The following is a 23,345-nucleotide window of genomic DNA, read 5'->3' as shown; positions in this document are numbered from 1 at the left end:
AGGGCTGTAGGATAGACTTGTAAGTAAAAAAGTATTCCCTTGCCCCACTTCTCCCCTCAAAAAAATAAAAGACAATAGCAAATTGCTTCCATACTGTTGCCAAGAAAATGACATTGAGATATCTATGATATCACCAAAAGCTGAGTTTGATGCTATTGTGCTGATCATTTCCTAAAAATAAGAAAATCATGCTGGGATTTTTTTTTGTCTCCTTGGCCAATATGGAAACATATGTTAACAGCAGAAGTATTTGTACATTAGCAGCAATGGACTAACTAAAGCATACATATTGGAGCTATTCTCATTTCTCTGTACCAACATTCTGTGATTTGCAGATATAAATGACAAAATGCTTCTATTGAAAACAATGGTATTTTCAGATATATAAATTCAGTTTAGTGAGACCTGATGTGTGATAAATGCTTCATTTCCTGCAGTTTTCAAGAGAAAAACTGAGGATTGTTTTAAGAAAAAAACTCTTAGAATTATGAGTTATAAATTGAGAGCTAATTGAGAGCATTAACCATGCAGAATGGTTAATGTGTCATAATCAAATGATTTATAATTTTATTACTATTATATTAGTGACTATTGATACTATTTTATGTGTAAACTGAAAGTTTTCTCATTACATGGATAAGTTTACAGTAGCTGTTTCTGAATTTGCAATATTTCTTATCTCAGTTCAGTTTAATGTTATTTAAAATACAGAAATGTCTTGAACGCATTCTGACAGTATGATTTAAAATAGGGAATGAAATAGGTACATACATGATTTCACAAAAATAGTATAAAAGCATATCCGTTGATTTCAAAAGAAAGCTTTTTTATAGTTATGGGTTATTTTTCAAACATTCCATCTTATAGTAAGATGCAGTACTTGTTTAGTTATTCTATCAGGCAGTGCAGGAAAAATATCTAAAATTAATTAAATTGAGAATAGAAAGTTACTTACTTGATTCAAATAATTTGATCCATAGTATTTTCTAGCTCATTTGACTAGACATGAGAGTTTCATAAATACTGCTAAACAGTACTGTATCCTGAATTTTTGCATAAACTATACATACACTTTGCATTGATTTCTTTCCTAATAAACTGAGTTAATAGGAATAATCAGGGAGGTGTAGGACTGAGGTTTTCTGATTGGAACCTTAGTAATGACACATATACCGAAATATCATTACTATTTGAAAAAAAACAGTCATTTAAAAATCTTTTAAAGAAAAACAATATTTAAATGGATTGACAGCCTATCTGCAGTAGACTCTGTATAAGAATTTAATTCATGATGTCATCTGTCTTGGAAAATTATTAAAACTGCTCTTCTCAGTAAATTTAAAGGCACAGTTTTACTGAGGGTTGTACTTTTAACAAATCAGTATGTTATCTGAGTTACCCTTGTCTTTTCTTATTCAAGCATTAAGAGAGTAGCTGGTAGAAAAATATTGCAACTTCTGTGTGAGTGTCAGTGAAACTTCAAAGATTTGTTCAGATCACTTCTAACACAAACTTGGCCATAATTTGAATGATAAATTTTTACCTGATTCTACCAAACTTTATTATATAGATGCTATAATCACAGTCTTTCTTTTTCAATCCTATATTTCTAGTTAATAATTAATGGTACGTTTTATCCAGTCTACAAATTTGAAAACGTTTACATAAATTCCAGGGCGATTTGGAAGGGCACACTTGTAGCCAAAGGATGTTACACCAGCTAAAAACCACTTTTTGTTCTCTTGACACATCAGAGGTCCACCAGAATCTCCCTGAAATGAGAAAGAAAAATGAAAATATTGTTACTGTTAATAACACTATTACTATGATCTTAACTGTTTAATAAGATGACTGTCAGTTTTATATAATATTTCTGCAAGCTTCTCTATAAGTCATAAGTTTAAATGAAATGTACTGGGCCTGTGTAAAAGTTATGTCATGATGCTTATATAAGTATTGGAGAAAGAAATGCCTTTCATAAGGATCCTTTACCCAACCTGCTAACCATGGGCATGAAATGCTGTAGTAATCACACGGAGAGAAATTTATCACCCTGAGCTTTCAACCATAATTTGTTGCTCTGTTCAAAAAATGATGTCTATTACTTGTGCCTATATGGACTTGGCCATTTTGTTTCTTTGCTGTTATATCAACTCAATCTGCACAATTTATGCACTTCTGTTAATTGCTTACAAGAATGGTGGCATGGCCCATTCCCTCTGGTCAATACTTACTGCTCTCTGTAGCATTTTTGGGGGACATCTACATCTGAGGAGAAGGACACATCCACAGAAGCCTTTAGTCCCTTGGTGTTGTATAAAATTAGCATTTTATAATGCTAATAACAGGGATTAAATAGGTGATTTTTTAAAATAATTTCTGAAACGCTACTTATAGCTGATCAAGAAGAACTAGTGAGCTATTGGATTTCAATAGTAGACCAGGGTTTTTTGAACAGGTTCTTGGATGGACCAGTGAAATTTTGAATGAACCTTCATTCCTTCTCCACCTTTCTCCCTTGTTAAGTTGACAATAGTACTACTATTTTTTCCTTTTAACCAAACGGATTAGAAAAAAGATAATATTTTTCCTGATGCCATACTTGGAGATATGCCATATGGAAAAGACTTAAGCATAAGCAACTGAGGGGAAGAGAATCAAGGTAGCAGGACTCATGCAAAATGTCTACCAGTGAAAACTACACAATCTCAAAGACACACTTCTCCATGGAAAGGAAAGTGATGGCTTCCTTTTCAACATATGCAGAAAGTTTAAAGAGCAGGGGAATCCATTAATAGGTAACTATTATCCAGACAGAACACCTGGCTAATAATATTGCTAAGTTTGAATAATGGATTTGACCAGTGCACAGTACATTGGCTTTGATAACAGTACTTGTAATAATGATATTTTTATTATTTCTAAATGTTCAGCATACTTTCTTCAAACTAATTCAAAGTAACATACAGTGGTAAATGAAAACAGAACAGTAGCAGTGATATAATTATGATAAAAACATCTCTCATAGTACTACTTTTTATCTCATTGCTATCTATATAAAAAGCTTGCATTATAAAAAAGAACCAGAAAAAGTGATGAATAATTTATTGACTGTTCTATAACAATGCAAACACTGTTACCATTTACCTGGCAGGAATCAATTCCACCTTTGTCATACCCAGCACATATCATGTTTTCAGTAATATTGTACTCAGGCATCAGTTCCTTGCATTTCTGATGTGTTATAAGAGGGACTTCTGCTTCTTGCAATATACTTGAAATTGAATCTATTTGAAAACCAGAAATATATGCTGTATATTGTTGTAACGGATAAAATGATAATATCACGTAAGTCAAATAATATACAGTATTTAGTCATTCCTATACTGTATGACTTACCTTCAGAGCAGGCCTATGCAAGGCCTATTGGGTTTTCATTGTCAAAAAGCTACATCTCATGGAAGCAATATGGCTCTCTTACCACTTCACCTTCCAGCTCAAACTTCCATTTGCAAGAAATGGAAAAGGTTTCCATGCAGTTCTCCAAGCAGCACTTCCAGGAACTGCCTGGAAGTATCAGATGGAGCTTCTATTCATGCACAGTACAATACAGTTGTAATACTGCAGAACACAATTCACTACAGATGTAAACAAAATCCATAGTGGATTATAGGAGCAGATTAATGAAAGTTCACAGAATGGCACAGATAAGAAGCTCCTACAGAGTTTTCTGTCTTTCAACTTGTTCCAGCAACTGCTCCTCCTTCTCACTTATCTATTTTTGCTTTTCAAGATCAAAAAGTTATTAGTTCTAAAAATGTGCTTGATTAGGTGGTGTGACATTCTATCCTGACTTATAGGGTTGACCTTTGAATTTATAATTACAGAGAATCATATTACTAGAAAAGAGAACTAAGTATCTGTTCCCACTTCTGCTTTTTTAATAGAAAATCTCTAGCATCCAGTGTTTCTGACATAAGTACGCTCCAGCTGGAAGAATAGAATAGCTGGCGGTTGTGGCATCCTTAAAGTGAACAGATTGATTATGGCATAGATACATTGTCTATAATTTTTAGTCTCTGCACCCATGTGTGTAGTAACAACAGAGCACAACATTTCGTGCATCACTGTATTCCTTTAATGAGGTATGCTCTAGTCCATTACCATTTATGCCATAATAAATCTAGTCTCAAAAGTGCTGCATGATGCTTGTTCTAACCTTATTTATTAGTACTTTTCAATATTGTTCTGCAAATGACATTTATTGTGCATGGTCAATTTGATGGCTTGGGACTAAAGTGACATTATGTGTATTTTTCATATTATGCTATAGTTTGAGTTCATTGATCCCAATTTAGAAAAGTTTCAGTGCTTTGCAACTGCAAAATAAATATATGTGTTATTAACTGCAAATTCTACTAGATGGCCAAGGAATATGCTATAGGGAAGATCTGTGCATAACTGAAAAACAACTATTTTAAGGCATTGCACTATGTTTAGCTGCATTCTTTGACATTTTTTTTGCTAAATTTAAAGCCACTTGGGGGTACCAAGGATTACCTTTTTACATGTTTCTATGTTTCCTGCAATTACTTTCATAATTTGAGGCCATGTTCCATGTTCCTTGGCTATGTGTGGTGTGAATTGCAATTATGAATAATGAATAAGGACTTCTTAGTGGTGGCTTCCATTATTTGAAATGTATTTCTAGTCTAAATTTAATTTATTGTCAATAATATGTATTCTTTATGTAGGTCACTTAATATCTGGTTATTCAAGATGCTTTTATTAAAATAAATGAATTTTCTATAGTAATTTGTTTTAATCCTACTTATCTTCATTTTCTGTTTAATCATAAAAAACTGCTTTTGTGTGGGAATCTTTTACCTCTTTATAATTAGTTTATCATTTAATTATGTGAGAGGTCAACAATTTCAATGGTTTTCCTTTTGTCCTTTTACTGTGATACTCTGTGCAACATTTAAAAAAAAACAAATCCAAATTTGTTTTTGGAAAAAAAGAAACACTTATGTACATTTTCCCAACCATTACTTTGTATGGAAAATTAAGACAAAGCTTCAATAGATCTGTTTCATAAAATGTACTCTAATATTATGACAGTGGATACATCTGAAAGAGAAATGTTTTTATACTCCAAGATATAGTGATTGCATCAGGAAAATATAATAAAATGATGAAATAGAGAGTGCCTCCATGATTTAACAGTACAGTGACATACCTTCCGGTGTGGTTTTTCCCCAGCCAGCAATAGAGCATTTAGTTCCTGGCAAAAATTGTTTATTTTTTTCTGGGAAGCAAATGGGCTGAATATAATCTGTATGAAAGAAATAAACAATTATATCTGCACTCTCCAGTCTTTGATGATAACATTGCATAAATTGTTTTGCTGAAAAATAAACCCCAAAGAAATTTTGCAGGATTACCACTTTTATTATGATGATTATTGGCAATGATACTGTAATTTTTAAAATATTTTTTAGATTTAGATCCTAATCTGTTAATAATACAAAGGCAAAGCTGCAGCAGAAAATCATTTTACCTGTGTAATTCACTCTAAATTGGAGATGCATCAAAGCAATGTCACTATCTTTTGTTCGCTTATTATAGTGAGGATTGATGATAATCTGATCAATCTCTCGGCTCACTGTTTGAGGATATGATAGATTGAGATTCGTATGCAGGCCAAGAACTGCTTTCCACTGAGATGGTTTTAAATTTCTCCTAAGTCAAAATAATACATGCTTTAATAATAGTTTGAAATAGCTTGTGAGGTGTAATTTTTGAATAGTTTAACATTTGAACCATATTAACACTATATATTCAAACACAACTTTTACTGATTTCAGTACCACTGGGAATCAGGATAGACTTATACCAAATCTCTAGATGTTCCACAATCTCTTTGCATCGGTCATTTATGCTGGAGACCAAACTTTTAAGGATTGTCAAATTACTCATTACTGTCTTATATCTAATGTTCCCAAAATTATGGCAACTAGAGAGTAAGTTTTTGTAAAAGACTTAAAATTAGAAATTATTTTTGATCAGTTCTCATAAAATGAATGAGGAGCCTATTTCTCCTTTCAACCGTGTAACAGTCCAATAGTAGCAATATTCTATTTTATTTCATCTATCTTATATGTCACTAGCATAATATATTTAAGACAATATATACTGATCATAGGGAAATAATATGCATTATATTAAAATAGATGTATGCTGACTCAATATTAAGAACTACAGTTTATCAATATTGAACTTTATCCATTTCACATATTCCTTTTTAGAAGTTTTAAAATAGGCAAAACTCAAATTATATGTGAAATTGCTTAGATATGCTACCAGCATTATTAAGTCAGACTTCTTCAAGTCAAGCTTCATTCCAAAAGGTTTTATTGTCATGTCCATCTATGTTTCTTATCAGCAGTATGGAAGTCCATGATTTTTTTTATGTCTCAGTGTAGCTGCAATTTCTTAAGGATCTCTTCTCCATCTATTAATTAGATCTGAACATTTTTTCAAATTAGCCAATGTTTCTTAGATGATACTACTTGCTGTGAAATCAAAATATTTACCACATTTAATAAGGGACATATTTTTTTAACAAAATCTATAATGTTTGTAATACACTGCAGAATTTAACAAAATATACATTAAAGAAACCACATTAATTTGTGGACATAGGCATCATATGTTTGAAAATTGTTTCCAAGTTTATTTCTTCATGTTCATTTATATTACTGTATTGAAACACATTGCATCCTTAGGGAGATAATGTCTCACAATGTGGTGAGTAAGCATAAGAGAAGAATAAGATGAGCTGTTTGATTATGAAAAATGTCTCTTATTATTGAGCAATGATATGCCAGCAGTGATGTAGCTGAAACAGTGCAGAAATCTGATACATATGCAACAAGTTAGCACTGAAAAGAGAGGAGCTAATGGTCTTTGTTAGGACAGGAACAGCTTAGATTATAATATAGAATCATACAAGCATCATAGAAAATGTTATCTCAAGTTTGAGTAGCATTGTTGCTGATAATAAATATTGCAAATTCTTATGAAACTAAATATGAACAATTTATTATTCATATTTACTTAGATTTGTTTCATATGAATGGTTAAGATGCATTTCCTAAAAGACACTCTTTAATCACACATTGGCAACACTTCAGAGGAATACAAATGATTATATTTAAAATGGAACACTTAGGCTAGTATAGTGTTAAATCATTCTTGATGTACTTATAACTGTGTTGTAACTAATGAGATGTAAGGTTGAGAGTAATTGAAGAATTACCACCCTTGGATTCCATTTTTAGTAATGAAATGCTTTGAATATATTAGTTACATTACGAGAAAAAGTTCACATTTTAATATGCTGTAGACAGCTTCTGCAATGCATAATATGAACATTGCTAATGAGCCAAGAAAATTTTCCAGCCAACTCCCAATTAATGTTTTAAAAGCATTAGGAGTAATATTTCTTATATCTCTAATATATATATATATATATATATATATATATATATATATATATATTCAAAAGATAAAAACGAGCACCAGGAGGTAAAACAATTAAAAGTTTAATAAATAAATAACCTAGCTTTCGATGGCTATATTGCTGCCATCATCGTCAGGGTGTTAAAAGCCAGAGGGTGGGGGAGCTCGAAAGCTAGGTTATTTATTTATTAAACTTTTAATTGTTTTACCTCCTGGTGCTTGTTTTTATCTTTTGAATATGTATACACCCAGGAGACTACGTTCCTCAATTTTTATGTTAATTTTATATATATATATATATATATATATATATACAGGTCTTGGCGTATTCAGATCTTTTCCCGTGTAAGATTGAGAGTATCTTGGCGACGTTTCGATGAGGTCCCACTCATCATCTTCAGGCTGGGGTCTTCGGCTTCGTGCTTGTGCGAGCAAAGTGATAAGCACGTGCTCGCACAAGCATGAAGCCAAAGACCCCAGCCTGAAGATGATGACTGGGACCTCGTTGAAACGTCACCAAGATACTCTCAATCTTACACGGGAAAAGACCCGAATAGACCAAGACCTGCATACCTGTACCCGTGAAAATCTACGAATATATATACATATATATATATATATATATATATATATATATATATATATATTCCATGAAGTTCCATGAAACTCTTCTAATCTAGATCTCTTGTTATAAATGTTAAATATTCTATTAATTCAACATACTTGCATATACCAGAACTGATTATCACATAGGATTGTTGTTATTGACGGAAAAATAGGAGGAGGAGGAAGAAGCATTAGGTATATTCATCACCTTGAGTTGCCTATAAAGGCAAGATAAAAATCTAATATGATTATTTGATTACTGTTATAAGAATCTGATAATTAGATACAAGCAAATAAGACCATTAGCATAATCTGAAATGTGAACAAGAATAATTACAGTATTTAAAGAAAGGACTGGTGCAGATACTTCTTTTCATGTAATGGTACCTCATCTAGTTTGTAAAAATCAGTATACTATCACATGACAGCAAAGAAATATATAATAATCCAACTCTTGGCTGTTTTTTCATAGTGCTGCATATTTTTGCAGCTCAGATGTGATAATAATGGATTTTAGTGAATAACTATTATTCATCGTTCTGATGCCTTTCTTAAGCACTTTTAAGGTAAAATCTTTTTTATGAAAGGCATTTTTTATTCATGTTGTACATTTTGGGAAAATATATGGTGGTATATTTATTAATAATAGTAGTAATTCAAGTGAACTCTACACTGAATTGACTGATATAACAAGATTGAATATGATTCCTGTGCATCCCCCTTCCTGTGCATCTCTCTATTATAATATCACATACGATACTGTACTTACATTATTAGAGATACAAGGGCTATATGTACCTTGTCTCTACTTGATCTTTTAACTCTTCATGAAAGATCATATACATTCTGACATACAAAAAAAAAATTAAGAACATATGAAGATATGGAGCATAAGAACTGTTGAATTCTGGAAATAGTTACCCATATACACAATGTGCAGCTGAGAGTAGCCATTCATTGTTGATAAGAGAAGCTCCACAAGTTGGCCTGTAATTGAAATATAGTGAGACTATCCAAGGCCAAGCACCTTCTTGAGCATCAGAACCACCAACAATTCTTGGTCTAGATTTCTGGGTAATCATTTTTTCCCCACAAGCTATGAGTAAGGAAAATAAAAGGTGAAAAGTCTGCATTCCGAGGAATAATCAGATATGCTATTTTCGCCTACACTGTAATAGAGTTTTGAATATTTTCTTGAATAAGACAGTCCTTGACTTACAACAGTTCATTTAGTGACCAAAGTTACAATGACATTAAAAAAGTGACTTAAGACCATTTTTCACACTTATGACCACGGTGCTACAGCATTCCCATGGTCATGTGATCAAAATTTGGACATTTGGCAAGTGACTCATATTTATGACAATTGCAGTAATGTAATCATGTAATTTTGCAACCTTCTGACAAGCAAAGTTAATGGGGAGTCTAAATTCACTTAACAACCATGTTGCTAACTTAACAACTGCAGTGATTCACTTAACAATTATGGCAAGAAAGGTTGTAAAATGGGGCAAAATTCACTTAACAAATGTCTCACTTAGCAGTATAAATTTTGGGTTCAGTTGTGGTCATAAGTCAAGGAGTATTTATATATAAAACTTTTTCTAAGGTAAGTATAGAAATATATGGAGATCGCCATGTGTTAAAATATATTTAAGCCCATACCTATATGGATAGATATAATGCTCACAGTAACATTTTTGGTAAATATTTATGACACTTAAGCTTTAACATTGAAGTCTTCTCATAACTCAACACTATCACTTAACTTTTGGAATTATTTTAAGATGATATATTTAGTTGACCATGTATTATTTTCTGTGAAAACTATTACTGGGTTGGACTTCCGGTGGCGACGGCCGTGGCGATGGCAGCTTTCTTCAGCCGTCTGCCCTGGGATGTGTGAAAGCCAGTTGAGACAGCGAGCAACAGCTGTCTCGTGGCTTGGAACCTCTCTCCCCAGGCGAAGGCAAGGAGGTGAGCTTTCCTCAGATAGTGGTGGAGCTCCCTGAGGTCCCAAAGTTTTCTTTTTTGGTGGTCAGAGGGTGAGCTCCCACGGAGTCTGAGGTGTTCTCCACATTCCAGGATGCCTTTGCCCTGATTTTTCCAGGGCAAAGTTAGACGCTGCTTCCACATCTGCGCTTAAAATGAACTTGTGAGTAAAATTTAAAGCAGACAGAGCTGACCAGGAGAGACTAAAATGGGGATTATTTCGGACTTTAACTCTGGAAAAGAACTTATCTTCTCCTTCCTTTAATTAAGAGTGGTGAAAAATGGCGCTGAGATGTTGATTCATTGACCATGTATTAGGACCGGAACTTCTACTTGGAACAATGTAACAGATTTTGTATTTGTATAAATTGCAAGAATCTTCTTTTTTTCTTTTAAGGGGGCTTTTGTCTTTTTTCCCCTTCTCCTTTTTTCTTTTTTTTGGGGGGGGGGGTATTTGTTGATTTTATAAGATTTTAGCAGACTTTTTACAAGTGGCTTCAAAGCGTCTCGAAGCTTCTGTTGCTTCTAAAGCCTCAATCTTCCCAGTAATGCAGACAGCTCAGCAAGCTAAGTCTAAGTTTCCACTACCTTCTCCATTGTCTCCAACATGTATACTTAAAGATTTACAGGAAGTCTTGGAAAAAAAGGCACGACAGATTAAAGAAAAGATGGAGGTTTTTATTGAAAATAAATTCATGAAATTGACAGAGGACAGAGCGTTTGCGTTTCAAAAGTTTGTTGGTTGCATAGATCTTCTGGATGAGCGTATTGATGTTGTTGTGGAAAATCTTGAAAAACTGGAAGATCGAATTGTCAAAGTGGAAAATAATGTGGAAATAATACAGGATGAAGTTACTATGTTACAATACAAAAACATGGAATTTGCTTTAAGAATAAGGGGAATGAAGGAAAATATTCAAGAGGATTTGAGACAAGTGGTGGTAAAAGATATAGCTCTTATTTTGGGGGCTGAGCTTGAAGAAATATTGAGAGAGACGGAAAAAGTTTTTAGGGTTAATTCTAGGGTTGCGAGACAAAGGAATTTGCCTCGAGATGTGGTTATCCATTTTTCTAGGAGATCACTTCGTAATGAAATTTTACAGGCTTTTTATAAGCAGAGATTTCAAACTGCAGCTCAAGATGTTATAATTTTAAAAGAAATACCTTCAAAAATTCTTAGAAAAAGAAAGGATTTTGCTTTTTTGGTTGATGAGCTCAAAAAACGCCAGGTTCGATTCAGATGGGATATACCAGTTGGAATAGTCCTGAATTATGCGGGGATATATTATAGACTTGATACAATGTCAAAGGCAAAAGATTTTTATATTTCGGTTTTGAAGGTGGGTTCTCCATTATCTTTACGACCTGAGATAATAGAAGAAAAGTTGGAAGAGCAGCTGGTTGAAAGTGCTATCCTATTGGGTGTGGGAGACAAACAGGCTGAACCTTTGCAGCAGTCTCTTGAGACAGAAGATTTTTTTAAAGGAACCGAGAATGATTCGTGCAGCCTATAGATGTAAATTAAAAGAACTGCAGAAGATGGTTGGAATAAAGAAAAGGAAATGATGAACTTTTGTAGTAGTTTTTTGAGATAGAAGATGTTTTAAAGGAAAAGTGAACGATTTGTATTTAGTATGTTTTAAAGCAGTGGTTCTCAACCTGTGGGTCGGGACCCCATTTGGGGTTGAACGACCATTTCATGGGGGTCGCCAAACCATGCTGTCCGCCATTTTTTCCCTTTTCCCTAGCTGTCCTACTCCCTCTTATTGGTGGCCACACCCACTTGGCCACACCCCTGGGGGTCACCACAACACGGGGAACTGTATTATGGGGTCACGGCATTAGAAAGGTTGAGAATCACTGTTTTAAAGGAACAGTGAATGATTTGTGTAGTATGTAGATGTGAAGTAAAAGAATAATAGAAGGAGTTGATTTAGTGGAAAAGTTTAAATATTTGGGAGTATATATATTATACATTCTTAATTTAAAGTGAAATATAATTATGAGATATTATGGGTAAATGTGTAAAAGAATTCAAAATTTTAATGATCTCTGTTGGTGAGAATTTTAGAAGATGAATGGTTTGCTGAAACTTTTTAAGTAGAAGGGTATTAATAGACTTTCTTAGGGGTAAAAAGCAAAGAGCCAATTTTATTGAATGTAAGTTTGTTGGTTAGGTTATATTGGAGGGAAAATTCTGTGTTTATTATGGACGAATGGTTGTTTAAAAGAAATATACACCTCAGCGAGGTGAAGATGGATAAATTATAGGTAGAGTAAATATGGGTTATCATATGGGTTTAAAATTATGCAGATATGAATTATTTATAGTTTTTAATTTGGAAATGCTTATATTGTTAATTTTTTCCCCTTTTTTGTATTTGAGCTAAAGTATATTATCGATTTTATTATTTGTATAGTTGGATTTGTAACCCTGTAACCAGCTCTGGGAAGTGAGGGGGGGAGGGAGGGAAGGGGTTATTTTAGGGGGGGGATATTGTTTAAAACTTGTATAAAACTTTTCAATAAAAAAAAAGAAAACTATTACTGGGTAAATAATATTTTTGTTATAAATTGTTTCTGTTGTTATTGCAATTCCTATTCATTAATAGAAAAGGTATTGCTTAAGAAATTCAAGATATTAGAAAAAGTGAAAATTATCATAGTAAGGTGAAAATTTTTTGAGGGAATTTACAGATATCCTGACTTTCATTGTATAATCAACACTACAGCAATTTTTGTCCTCCTTGTTTTACATAGTTCAATAACTTCACATTTAAACCATTCTTATGAAACAATGAAATAAAGAGCTTTGTAAGATAAACAATATCAATATACCTTCTGAAATAATTTAAAACTATTTAGAATCAAAAACATCAAAGAAATATTATCAAGTTCAAAATATTCTAATATGAAATAATAAATAGTTGCACAGTTTAGCAACAATGAAAGGTTGTAGTAAACTTGCTCTATTAAATAGATCTGGATTTTTGTCTAGTTGAGCAGTGGCCGGCTATTATAGCAGCAGCATGAAAATATGCAACAAAATCTGATTCTTCCTCTCACCTCCTTCCGACACTAAATGCTACCTACATTTTTATCATATTAATACATTTAGAAATACATAAAGTGGTGGGGTAAAATAGTGCAACAATACTATATTCTCAAAAATATAAATTCTGAATAAATTCTAAAGGATTCTAAAAATAACATGAGAAATATTTTTTTAGCAGACTGACACAATGTAAACAGAAAATAATGTATTGGGAAAAACATAAACAGTTACTCTTTTATGTTGATTTTTTTCATTTTTCATAAACTTACATTTACCACTGCATTGCAAATGAATCACCAAATTATTCAAACACTTTACCCTGGAAAGAGAGCATATTTAACACAAATCAGATAATAAAGTCCAAACATAAAGAATGTGTATTTTTTTATCAAAGGCTATATTTTGTTTATCAATAATACAATTTGTAAAGCTCTGCAAATAATCTAAAATATAATTTGACTTCTCTATGGTTATGAATGGTTTTTTTTTAAAAAGCCAATCATTTCCAATATAGTTCTCTATAATAATTAATCCTAAGAAAGGATAAATTGTAGAATTTTCTGCCTGATAATAATCTATCATTTTACATGTTTGTTTCTATGATCAGTTTTTAAAAATCAGCTTGATGAGTGAGAAAATGGTTATCAGTAGCAAACAATGATGTCAAAATGCTAACATATGCACAACTGCATGATGATGTTATGACAATTGACAAAAGAATATAAACCTCATGAATTGTGCTTTGATGTCATGACATGCATTGCTCTTTGCCTTTCCATAGATGCCAGTAGAAAAATCAATCAGAAGCATTTAGATCAGAGGTGTCCAGCCTTGGCAATTTTAGGACTTGTGGACTTCCATGCTGGCTGGAAGTCCAATGAAAGATTGGACGTGACTAATGAAAGATTCTAAGACATTTGAAAACTTACAGAGATTGTGAGCTCCCGTAATTCCCCAGTCAGCGTGGAAGTCCACAAGTTCTAAAGTTGCCAAGCTTGGATATCTCTGATTTAGGTAATCCAGAGAAATAAATCTTTAGCCCTCTAGATCAGGATTTCTCAACCACAGCAACTTTAAGATGTGTGGACTTCAACTCAATTTTAGTAGATGTGATGTTCCAAAGCTTGTTGGGATAAAGAAGCATGGAAACGATTAAGAAAATATGACTTGAAAAGAAATACGTAATCTTTGGATCAGATTGACTCCAGCATTTCTGAGATTCAATTGCTTAAATAATGTTTTTTAAAAGAACTACACACGCTCTTTTTGTTAATACCTCAGAGATCTGCACTGTTTCCTTGTGTTCCATGGATTAAAAAAAAAAAAAACACAGATCAAGTCTCTGAGTTGCATAGGTGACTTAATGTTCATAATTATACAATTTTATGATTACAACTCAAAATGGTTTGCCATTATCTTGAGAAGGTTTTTCTTTTTTCTTTTTAATCTAGCCTCGTGTTCTGGCATCCTATTTGGGTTAGTACTTCTTAGCTTTTGATCCCAGTCAAAATCAGTCATCTACAACCACTTCCTATGACACCATAGATTAACTTCAGTTAGACATTGAATCAAATTCATTTGTTTATTTTTAGCATATAAAACTTTAATGACAGGATATGTTCTATACAGCCTTCTATTATTATACATGCATTATTACTATGATTAAGCAATGACTCCTATTGCAGGGCTGTGAGCTGTGATCCCATAGAGAAATTTTTGATGATGGAACCTGCACTTTGGAATAATCTCCCTCATTTTAGGGTCACCCACCATTATACTATTTAGGTACTTAAGACCTATTGTTGTCCTGTGCAAATAATACTTTTTCTCCCACATCCACCATTTTAATGTAACATGTTTTATATTAATGATTACTGTTTTATTATTGTTTTCAATTTTGATTGTAAACAATATATAATATTTTTAAATAAATACATGCTTATAAATACAATGATTGAAATAAATACTGATGCAAAAATGAATTCTTGATGTATATAATGGATTGCTTAATTCAAGCACAAATGAGACTAACAATAATTTGTGCTACTTTTATTACAAGTAAATATTAACTCTGTTTATTTCTTTATGGTTTAAATATTAAGTTATTACATGCCACTATCCAATCTTCAAGTCTTAGGTGCTTTTAATTCACTTTAAACTGTTCAATACCAATAAATATGCCTAGCTTTAGAACTTTTATTTTACCAAATTGATTATAAAACTAAATTTCTAGTTTCTATTAGATTTCTGGAATGGCTAAGACAGTGCTTCTCAAATAGTGGGGCGCGCCCCCAGGGGGGGCGCGAGGCTCCGTAAAGGGGGGCTCGTTTGACCTTGGCAAATACTGTCATATTGGATTTCTAGATCGGATCATCCGACTCACTCGCAAGCGGCAGCCCGACGCGGAGGACAACATGACCGCCAACGCACGTGACACATGCAAAGGACCCGATTGGATAGACATGATGCTCTATCCTGATTGGCCAAACCCGCCCGTGTGACTTTTAGACCTGGAAATCGGTCCTCTGTACAGAAAAAAATTTTTTACAGTCACGCGGGGGGCGCGAAATGTTTTCTTCTTCCTAGGGGGGCATGACAGAAAATAATTGAGAAGCACTGGGCTAAGAGAACAAAAACAAAATAAAGGTGCATATAGAGACATAAACTCAATCTGTAACATATTTTCATTCAATGGCTGGGCTTATCAAAATAATTTTTCTCTATGGGAATGAAATGAATTTGCAGTTCTATTGTTTGTAAGAAATGCACCTGACAGAAATGCCTTCTCCAATCAAGTGCTACCCGTTTCTCAAGTGTCTCTCCCTCCATTTTTTTCTTTCAAAAACTTTATATTGGAGGGAAAGTTGAAAACAGAAAATATATGCAAAGTTTTTTTGATGAAATTGTTTTAAAATATGCCCTGTCACCACTGCTTAAATAAAATAACAATTAAAAAGTATACTCCTATATATACTGTATCCCAAATACTAAATTAATACAACATAGAACAGTAGAATTGGAAGGGACTTTGGAAATCTTTAATCCAACCCCTTGCTCAACAGAAATCTTAAATTTGCCAACTCTTCATATGTCAAGTTAGATGGCAACACATAATTGATTTGGCTGATCTAAAAAAATCTAAGCAGGATCTACTCTGGCAGTGATTGTTAGGAAATCCAAGGGTTGGTGTTTAGATGGAGAAGTAGGTACTGGGTATAGGAAAGCCTTTGCAGAAAAAGGGAAATGGCAAACAGATTCCATATTGTTGCCATATCCATAGTTACCTGCACTCAAGATTGACCTAAGAGAAGTTCTATTACAACAACTGATTATTAATATCAGAATGTGAAGTGATTTCAACAATTATAGTTAATATCAGTGAGGGAACTGTTACTTTGACTTAAATGTTCATTTATTCTGTAAATGTTTGTTAGTTTATAGAGAAATCTCCATGCCGTTTGACAATTTTTAACTCATAAATAATGTCAGAATTAAGCAGTAAAAAAAGAAAAAGGAAAAAAAAATAGAAATTCCCCCTTAACACATTTTCAGTGATTTACTTATACTTACTTCATCATTTTTAACTGTCATTTATAAAGCCTTACCTTGGTTTTAGCATGAAGCTGTTGTTAGCTGCTTTTTTAACTTCTACAAATGGACCTGCCCCGGTATACAAGACAGGAGATGACTTGTTCCCAGTCCTGTAAGGAAAAACATTGCTTAAAATATATCCTTTAACTTATGATACAAAAATTGAAATTATTGTGCTATATTTTTGTGGTTTAACAAGATAAAGAAATTACTTCTTAAACATATTTCTTTAGCATATTTGGAAATGATCATTCTTATGAAGAAACTGAGCAATCAAAATATGCCAATACTTCTATTTACACAAGGAATCATAAAGAGAAACTTGGCATTTACTACAGTTTGGAACTTACTTTGGACTTGGGCTACAAACTTCCCAAACTGATAGCCAAAATAGAATTAGTCATTTGTTGATATTGTTCCCCATATACCAAGTTAAGAACTTGTATTTGTGAATCCACATGTCTAATCTAGACATGGAATTATTGTAGACATTTACATGTAGCCATTTACATGTGATTAAAATTCTGCATAATAATAAAACTGTACATGTGCTCAGAAATGAACACAAACATAATCTGTAAGCTTGGTTCCAATATAACAGTGCTGGTATGGGGATAGGGGAGAGAGCTATAGGGAGAGAATTGATATAATTTAGGACTTCATTTACCACTGTAATTAATCAATATTACTATATGTTAAAGTACTATATTTGGAATTTCATGTTCTATTGTTGCATATTGAAAATATAGACCAAATTCTATACTGAATGTTGAAATAAATTTAATAGAAGTCATTAAAAATTGATGGGATATCCTGGCATCCAGATAAAGCAACTATGAAAATACAAATGGTTAATAAACCTGTATTTGGAAGCTTCTTTTTCATTATCTTATTTTCTCCAGGTTTTTTTTGGTGAATGTGTTTGTTCTTAAAAATGTTATTGCCAGCATTATTGTTGCTGTTCTTATTTTTAAAAGAGATCCTTTATATAGTAGAAAAGGGGAAATTTCCAAGTTTTCAAAGATATTCTGGATTTGACATGTAAATTATGTTTAATAAACCTTCTGGAAGTTTATCCACTTATTTTATAAAATCTATATTTTCACTTACAGATTTAATATTAAAAGAGTAACATAAAAGCACAACTAAATGCATAATTTAATATACCTTATACTACAATAATAATAATAACATTCAGCATGTGCTGGTAAACAACCCAAATCATTATTTTTCCTGACTAAAGCGTAATCAAATTGGCATTAAGCAGACATGCCTTAGTCCTTGAAAAAAGTTTCTGCTTCTGGAAATGCCACTGGGAAAGCTAGGTACATTATACAGAACATTAGAGGTACAGATTTATACTTGCTCTTTCTTCCAAACCAGTATTATATCTGTCATATAAAGTATTAGTGGAAGAATTAGCTCTGAAATAAAAATATAATGAAAAACATTATTTACCCTAGTTTTAACAGATTGCAGATAGTGGTTGATGATGCTTCTGTCCACTCATTAGCACAGGCTGTATACCATTGCGTCTCAATTTTGTATTGAACTAACCCATTGGAGCTGAGAGAACCATTGATCAAGTGCACTATCATAAAAATAAGTTTTAATATTATAACACAGATTAAGGGTTATTTTTATTCATCACAAACTGCATGTGCTCAAGTTCAAATTTAGCAGATATGAAAAGGTATGATTTGAACATCTTCCTGTTTTTCCTTTCCACATCCAAATCAAATACTGTAATAAAACTAGATTTTGAAATGAACATTTTTTTTAAAAAAAGCATACACCATTTTCCTGTGTCACATTGATGTGTTTAGTGCTGATAGTTCCATAGTTTGTTCTTACATTATTTGGGATCCATCTAAACAGTGTATTTACTAATTGAGGATGCATGGACCTTTGGATGATGGACACCTAATATAGTATACATAGAAACACTTAGATAAACACCTTGGAAGAAGTCTTTAGTACTATAGATTAGTGTTCTCAACCTTAGCAACTTTAAAATGTATGGACTTTAACTTCTAGAATTTCCCAGTTAGCATGAGGTTGAGAAGCATTGCTCTAGATGTTCTTATGGTGACAGATAGTATATAGGCAGAAATTTATGGAGACTCTCAGTAATCCAGATCATAGTTATCCCAAATCTTCTTGGATGAGAAGGAAATGTCTTCAAAGAAAAACAAGAAAGTTCACTTGCCTCCTGAAAAAGCACCTTTGGGATAAGCAGAAATTGCATTAAATAACTTGCAGATTTCCCAAAAATCTGCACTGCTGATAGGGACCAATAAGGAACATTTTGAAAATCTGGCTTGATGAGACATATGACTGTATGTTTAAATGAGGGTTATATCTTTAACTCTTGGGTCTGAATGTTACAAATACTGCTATCCAACCATAACTCTATTGGATCTGAATGGAAAGTTTACTCCACATATTGCAATTCATGTATTTAACCTGCTAAGGAAATTTTTGCAAAATACTTCCAGTTTTTAAATATCATGTGCTTGGTGTGCTTTTATTAAGGATCGCTTATGAAAAGCAACAATAACGTTTTCTCTTTTTTCAACAAACATAGGAGGAGACAAAATGACAAGTGAAGATAAGATACCTGAAAAGGAATGTCTTAAGATTTTTGTACTAACAATTAAGATTTATCCAATGTGAGGCAAAGAACTATGTCTACAAATGTAGAAACATTGACAGTTCTCACAGACAATTAACTGTTACTGCTATCACTTTTTTTTACCAGCCCTCAGCATCATTTTATTATTGAATATGCATGTAAAACATTGTGCAGAATCTATTATTTTAGTTTATGTAAAACAGAGCTATGTACAGAACATTTAATTTTGCAAATAACTACCTCCACAGATGGTGCTGTGACAACAGCTGTCATTGTTGTCAAAGTAACCTGCATCTGTGTTGTGAAACAGTTGAAATGTGGCTCATCACATCTGTTTTATGCTCCTGTCAAACACTTTTACTGGGCTTATGTTTGGTTCTAAATTTCCTTGAAAAGAAGATTAAGAATGGGGTTTTTTTGATGTACTGAACAGAACATCTCTCTCTCTCTCTCTCTCTCTCTCTCTCTCTCTCTCTCTCTCTCTCTCTCTCTCTCTCTCTCTCTCTCTCTCTCTCTCTCTGTGTGTGTGTGTGTGTGTGTGTGTGTGTGTGTGTGTCTGTCTGTCTGTCTGTCTGCACTGACAGAAGCACCCTGCTCTTATGGGCATAAATCAGAATGAATATATTTTGGTACAGAATATTAGTTTGACATACTCACTTACTAGTATTTTCTATTTCACTTCATAGAAAAGGAGAGTGTTCCTCAGTGCTGATGATGTTATCTAATTCAAGTTCTGGGGTTCTGTAATCTCCCAGGATTTGAAATGGACACCTAACATTACAACCATTATTAAAAAGGCACAACAAAGAATGTTCTTCCTGCATCAATTCAGAAAGTTCAGACTGCCCCAGGAGCTGTTGATACAGTTCTACATAGGAATTATTGAGTCTGACATTTGTACTTCTATAACTGTCTGGTTTGGTACAGCAACTAGGCAGGACAGGTAGAGACTTGAATGGATAGTTAGAACTTCAGAAAAATCAATTGCAACTAACCTGTCTTCATAGAAGACTTGTAAATTGCACAGTTATTGCACATCTTGGACATAAACTGTTTCAATTCCTCCCCACAGGACACTGCTATAGGGGCACTGCATGCCAGAACAACTAGGCACAGGGACAGTTTTTTGCCTTGTGCAATCACTCTTCTGAACACCTAATCCTCATAGTGTTGTTTTATGTATAAATATATTTACCCATGTTGTATGGCTGTGGTATTATTATCCTTTTCATCTTCTCTACTACCCCCTTTTATTCGTTATATATTATTATTATTATTCTGTTGCTTTACATGTACATTGAGAGCTTCTGCACCGGACACAAATTCCTTCTGTATCTAATCATACTTGGCCAAATTCTATTCTATTCTATTCTATTCTAAAACAGGTAAAAGAAAACTGTGTACAAATTGTGTTTGTTTTCTAGTGAAACGGTTGGGTAGCCTCTTTTCAAAAAGACTATGTCCCTTCTCTAAAAGGGATCTATAACTCCTCAAAAATGTACTTAGCTTTCCTGCCCATTTTAAAATAGCAGTTTTCCAGCCTATGGTTGCTAGAATGTGTGGGTTTTTCTTTTTCTTTTTTATATTCTACTCTCTTATTCAAAGCTTCACCATTCATTCAAACAAAAAACATTTCTTTTCCTCTTTTACAATCAGAGCTCAGGATACATTTGGGATTTTATCTTTATATACAGCGGACTTGTGAAGCATGGTTATCACTTTGAAAATAGTTACCTTCCCTGAATTTGGGATTAGAAATTGTTTTGTTTATAAATATTTACCACAATCTGCTTCATCAGAATTATCTTTACAATGCTGGAATTGGTCACAAATCTGAGCCTGGGGTATACATTCTCCACTTCCACATTGAAAATAATTCAGTTCACATGTAGCTGTTAATGAAGAAGACATACATACTGTGGTCCATAAAAATTAGTGAATAAATCAGTGGTTTTAATGATTTTTATAATACAGAGCACATTTCTTATATCTCATGTATAGGGTATAATGTGTCATCTATCTTATACATTACTCCTGATACACGGTAGCCAGATAATTTCAAGAGTTGAACACTGAGAATAAATATGAACTGCAATTAATAAAGAATCTTTTTATAGGGACTATTCTAAAGGTCAATGATATTTGAGCCAATGATAACCCCAAAATTAACTATTTCTGTTGTTCTTCTTTGCACATAATTTGTAGTGAAGAAAAGTAGCCAGAAAGTTGCTTGAACTGTCCCCCATGCTGTTTGTCTCTGAAAAGCTATGTTCAAGAAATTTTGGAATTAGAAAAGCATATTTATGAAGTAAAGATTGGCAGGGTTCTCACACTGCTTTAAGCCATGCTTCATTTAATCATGATTTACTGAAAAACCATAACTGTCTCAATTGTACAATGCAGTATGCTCAATTGAAGAACTGTTCCACAGCTATTGCACAGGATGTATCATGCTGGAAGGAATTTAATGGGAACTACAGCCAAAAAAGGAAATTATTAATTTACTGCTTCCTTGTTGCAAATCATCCTACACCATAAAATAACAATGGGCTCCATTTTTTTATGGTTTTTAGTAAGTTTACCTTGAACATAGTTGCTTTAAAATGTTTGGTATATTGTTTTCTGCTTTCTTTTTTTTAATTTATAGAAACATGTTTTGATTAGGAAGGTATATCAATGCAGTAAAAGCAACCAATTAATCAATAAGTAATCACAATTATACTGCAGGTGAAAATTTACCACTGACTTGGACTGCAGGTATATAACATATAAAGTAAAACAAGAATGAATCAAAGAGAAGCTGTTGGAACTGATCAATATTTTTTTCTCTCTATTTTCTGTTTCCTATGTTTTTGTGTGGTATGTGGTATATAGGAAACTCACCTGGCATGCCAAGATGGTAACCTGTAGTAAAATTGGCTACAAATCCTTTTCTGGTTACAGATTTGTCCGTAATGAAGAGCACAGTCATTTGGTGAGTTGTAGAGAATATATCTGGCAATGGGGATTTTCCAGTATATACAGCTTCATAGTAAGGAAAAGTATATCATTACTCCAAAGACTAATATAATTTTATTACATATTAGAATGATAGAAAATAAAACAAGTATAGGACTGAAAAAGATCTTCTACTTTTTTCATCCATATTAACATGGATGATCTTCTAAGTTTAATCTAGGAAAAACAAATGAATCAACCAACACTGATTTAATCTTTAAATATTTTGATAAATACTAAACCTTAAATGTTCTTTATCCATATATGACAGTGGTGGCGAACCTATGGCATAGATGCCAGAGGCGGCACTCAGAGCTCTCTCTGTGGGCATGCACGCTGTCGCCCCAGTCCTAAGCCTTCAGCTGGGTTTTATAAAACCTTTTCGCTTTAGGCTTCCACTGCCGTGTGCAAAAAAAAAAAAAAAGGTTCAATCAATTAGTCAATTTCAACTTCTCGGGGAAAAAAATACTTGCAAAGTTGGAATTGATTGATTGAACATTTTAGTCCCACCCAGTCTGCTGTTACCACTGCAGCCACGCCCACCCAATGGCCACCCCACATGGGTCACCCCTCCAATGGGCCACACCCAGCCAATGGGCCAAGCCACCCGGCACTCGACAATGCGTAAGTGGGTTTTGAGTTGCAGTTTGGGCACTCAGTCTCTAAAAGGTTTGTCATCACTGATATGTGATATTGAATATAAATATGTACTTGCTTAATAATTTGGGCTGGGAAATTTATCCGGACTGGATCCAGTTTGTGTAATATATCAGAAAGACTGATTCTATGAGAGTTCTCTCTGATATGGCAAGAGTTTTTGTCATATCATATGGCAAATGACACAATGATGCAACAATAGATGAGAAAGAAAATATCCACACCAGAATCTTCTTAGTTTTCCCAATACTGCAGCTTTGTTAACTTTATTTAAATTATATCAATCAA

General features: G+C 33.2%; 1 protein-coding gene across 5 annotated transcripts in view; it reads right to left on the bottom strand.

The window, feature by feature from the left end:
* Positions 1-671: 671 nt before the first annotated feature.
* TMPRSS15 (transmembrane serine protease 15) overlaps positions 672-23,345 on the bottom strand; it is a 65,623-nt gene continuing 42,949 nt past the window's right edge. Inside the window, exons 18-27 of one of the 5 annotated variants that reach the window (XM_039349352.1) lie at positions 22,287-22,427; positions 21,185-21,295; positions 18,227-18,359; positions 16,783-16,878; positions 13,447-13,496; positions 9,052-9,226; positions 5,561-5,742; positions 5,240-5,335; positions 3,148-3,287; positions 672-1,772 (exon numbers count right to left, since the gene is read on the bottom strand). In XM_039349352.1, the coding sequence (XP_039205286.1) occupies positions 1,614-1,772; positions 3,148-3,287; positions 5,240-5,335; positions 5,561-5,742; positions 9,052-9,226; positions 13,447-13,496; positions 16,783-16,878; positions 18,227-18,359; positions 21,185-21,295; positions 22,287-22,427 (1,283 nt within the window). In that variant the 3' untranslated portion in view covers positions 672-1,613. Of the gene's footprint in view, positions 1,773-3,147; positions 3,288-5,239; positions 5,336-5,560; positions 5,743-6,363; positions 6,576-8,247; positions 8,349-9,051; positions 9,227-13,446; positions 13,497-16,782; positions 16,879-18,226; positions 18,360-21,184; positions 21,296-22,286; positions 22,428-23,345 lie in introns of those variants that run through there. The other 4 variants (XM_039349353.1, XR_005557430.1, XM_039349354.1 and 1 more) reach the window with 4 other exon arrangements.

This window comes from Crotalus tigris, unplaced genomic scaffold (assembly GCF_016545835.1).
Source record: "Crotalus tigris isolate CLP2741 ecotype Arizona unplaced genomic scaffold, ASM1654583v1 scf7180000018265.1456218, whole genome shotgun sequence".
NCBI lineage: Eukaryota > Metazoa > Chordata > Lepidosauria > Squamata > Viperidae > Crotalus > Crotalus tigris.
Note: the sequence above shows the minus strand (reverse complement) of the source record. Positions and strands in the feature narration are given on the sequence as shown.